This window comes from Protomyctophum bolini (assembly GCF_963924005.1).
Source record: "Protomyctophum bolini genome assembly, chromosome: 11".
Taxonomy (NCBI): domain Eukaryota; kingdom Metazoa; phylum Chordata; class Actinopteri; order Myctophiformes; family Myctophidae; genus Protomyctophum; species Protomyctophum bolini.
The window spans coordinates 20,456,937-20,460,080 of record NC_137872.1 but is presented as its reverse complement, the minus strand read 5'-3'; the positions used below and the strand labels follow the sequence as shown (position 1 = coordinate 20,460,080).

Genomic DNA, 3,144 nt, shown 5'->3' with positions numbered 1-3,144 from the left:
GCTGCTTGAGTCGATCTGCTTGCATCCCCGCCCCGATCGGTGATGGAGGATCGGGAGGTGCGTCGGGGAATGTCCAACAAACAAGGCTGACATCAAGTGTGTGAATGTGCGTGTGTGACGCGTGTCTGTCTGTGTGTGTGTGTGTGTGTGGGGGGGGGGGATTACATCACGATTCGTGAGGATATAACCGCTGCTGCAGCAGCTTTCCTGTGACAGTGAGAGTAGCATCATCATCATCATCATCATCATCATCATCACCATCACCATGCAGAGGTTAAACGCGTCGAGGAGGACATCAGATCTAACCGTGGTGTGCAGAAGAGCGCATGCATTCCTCCACTGACTGACCCGGACCGCTGCACGGACCACAACGGACATTGAATTTTATACCAAGTGTATTATCTCGTTAGTTTTAGGCCTACAACACGGTTTTTAGTCCACATATAAACATCAAGGTATTTAGTTTTAGTGAAAAAAAGCATCCACCTCTCTAGGCTCTATCGGTCGACCAGGTGCCATGGGAAGGGAGAAGTGATTCTTTGGATATATCCCGGCTCGACGCGTAATTGCGCGCACTCCAAGACAAACCGCAGCCCCGAATCGAAACAGCTTGGGACCTGGATCAGCTGCGTTCTTTTCTGGTGAGATCCGATTGTGTTTTTATTTTATTTCGGGGGGCATGGAGCAAACGCAGAACTGTGTAGCGGTGTATCTGCTGGTGCTGTCCCTGGGACTCGTGGCGGACAGGGGGACGTGCCAGCACTACTACCTCCTCCGACCCATCCCGAGCGACAGCCTGCCGCTGGTGGAGCTCCGCGAGGACCCGGACCCCGTGTTCGACCCGCGGGAGCGCGACCTCAACGAGACGGAGCTCAAGGGCGTCCTGGGCGGAGACTTCGACGGGCGCTACATGTCCGTGCACCCGCCGGAGGACAAGTACACCGCCGGCAACGAGGAGGCGGCGCAGCTCGCCGACGACTACGAGGTCCAGAAGCAGCCGATCCAGCTGATGCCCAAGGAGATCAAGGCGGTGGACTTCGACGTGCAGCTCGGTATGTGACTACTAGGGCTGTGACGCTGTCACAATAGTTAGCCTATAGGCTACATAGTAGCATAGCCTCGTCTAATCGCAATTATTTGAGGTATAAATGCAATTATTTTGTCATAATCGTGTCCATGTTGAAAAATATTCGTATAGATAAAAAAAAGCAGAAGTGGCAAAGCTTGCAGATATATGACATGACGATTATGACAAAATATCAGGATTAGCAGACGATATATGATTATGCAGAAATAGCAGATCTACAATCTTTTTTTTTTAAAACACTTTATTATTATTTTTATTGATGCAGCAATGAATAAACATATGTGTACATTTTGCTGTATCCGACATGTCAGATCTTACAAGCATCACGCATTGTAAGCTTGTAGATCAGCTATTCCGTATAAAGTACGGTATAACATTTGTAATACATGCTATAATGTATTGTCTTGGTATATTTCAGTTATTTGTCATATCTGCCTTGTGTACTTTTTTATTTACGAAACCTAAAAGGCAAACGGAATGTCCATTCATGTTCCAATTTCCAATGCCAACAAACACAATTAACATATTAATTGCAATGCATTGCGTGACAATAACGGTCAACTTTCATTGTGTGTCATCGTGACAGGCCTGCAGCTCAGCGGCAACAAGGCCAAGCACAAGCCGAGCAAGAAGCTGAAGCGGCGGCTGCAGCAGTGGCTGTGGGCCTACTCCTTCTGCCCGCTGGTGTACACCTGGAACGACCTGGGGACGCGCTTCTGGCCGCGCTTTGTGCGCTCCGGCAGCTGCCTGAGCCGCAGGTCGTGCTCGGTGCCCGAGGGGATGCTGTGCAAGCCGTCCGGCTCCGCTCACATCACCATCCTGCGGTGGCGGTGCGCGCAGAGGAAAGCGGGGCTGAAGTGCGCGTGGATACCAGTGCAGTACCCCATCATCACGGAGTGCAAGTGCTCCTGCTCGAATTGAACTGACTTTCTGTCTTTGTTTTTTGATTATTATTATTTTTGTCTTCATAAGACTGTGGTTCTCAAAACATTGTCATTTCGGATACAAGAAGAGTGGGCAACTCAATGTTAGATTGGCTATTCCTCGTACAGAATTTGGCCTATATGATTTGATGCATGGTGCATCATTATCAGACTAAATGTACCCCCCAATTATTTTTTTATGCCCATAATTACTGGTAGAAATGTTCAAATTATTACTTCAGACCATTTTCCAAATTATTACTTTACAGCGATGGTGCCTACTCTTCGGTTACTTAATGTCAAGGACCATAATATCTCTGACAGTGTGCAACATGGAACCAAGTTGACCCTATACACGTGGGTCCATTTGGTTCCATTTGCGCACTGTCAGAATTACTGATCTGTAAAGGTCCATTTGGAAGTCCTGCCCTCAAGGAACCCTGAGGGTCCCTGTATGGACGCCATTCTGAGAGCCATTGTATACGACGAAGAAATCAAGCTTATTTCTTTCTTTTGTGACGTTTCATTTTTCACATGCACTACAGAGTGTAGGAATGTATTTTATGTATATGAGGAGGTGCCATTTTTATATAGCTTATTGTACAGTGTCAGTATTACGTGTAACCAGAGAGTCTACTTTTATTTGTGGAAAAATGTTGGTTATATATTTTGTATTTATGGAGATGGCGCGCATAGTGCCGTATAATAATAAGGACTTGCTGTTTTCCTATTATGGACAACGGAAAATCCACCTCAGATTCAAAGTGGGTTTATTGTTAATTGCTTTTATCTTTTGCGGTTGATACATCTGTATATCGGCGTGTTGTTGTTTTATCATGTAAATTAAGAGAACTGCTATTTATTCTTTATATTCGTATAATAAAACGACACAAAATTATGTAAACTGTATCTTTTTTATGTACCCTCTTTTCTGGAAACGATCAGTCTCATCAATGATAATTGCAATATAATTAAACAACCTCTAGATTTAGTCAAATTAACCTGAGTTGACTGTACTCGGTTCTGTAGGTTCTGTAGGACTGCTTTTCCCCCTGTCTATACACCATGTCTCCTCCAAAATAGCTGATCTACAACCTCACAATTTGTGAGCTTGTAGGTCAGGTATTTCGAGGG

The 3,144-nt window shown here is 45.5% G+C and overlaps 1 protein-coding gene across 1 annotated transcript; it reads left to right on the top strand.

The window, feature by feature from the left end:
• Nucleotides 1-231: 231 nt before the first annotated feature.
• LOC308323238 (noggin-like) lies at nt 232-2,908 on the top strand. Its single transcript, XM_080774930.1, has 2 exons — nt 232-1,052; nt 1,674-2,908. The coding sequence occupies exons 1-2, from the start codon at nt 680-682 to the stop codon at nt 2,006-2,008; spliced, it is 708 nt and encodes a 235-aa protein (XP_080631056.1). The 5' UTR covers nt 232-679; the 3' UTR covers nt 2,009-2,908.
• Nucleotides 2,909-3,144: the final 236 nt, after the last annotated feature.

What these genes read in the sequence shown, in the direction of transcription:
- LOC308323238 (XM_080774930.1), top strand. Translation starts at nt 680, where the DNA reads ATGGAGCAAACGCAGAACTGTGTAGCGGTGTATCTGCTGGTGCTGTCC. An exon ending in GGACTTCGACGTGCAGCTCG is followed by an intron (nt 1,053 to 1,673) that starts GTATGTGACTAC and finishes TCATCGTGACAG; the next exon opens with GCCTGCAGCTCAGCGGCAAC.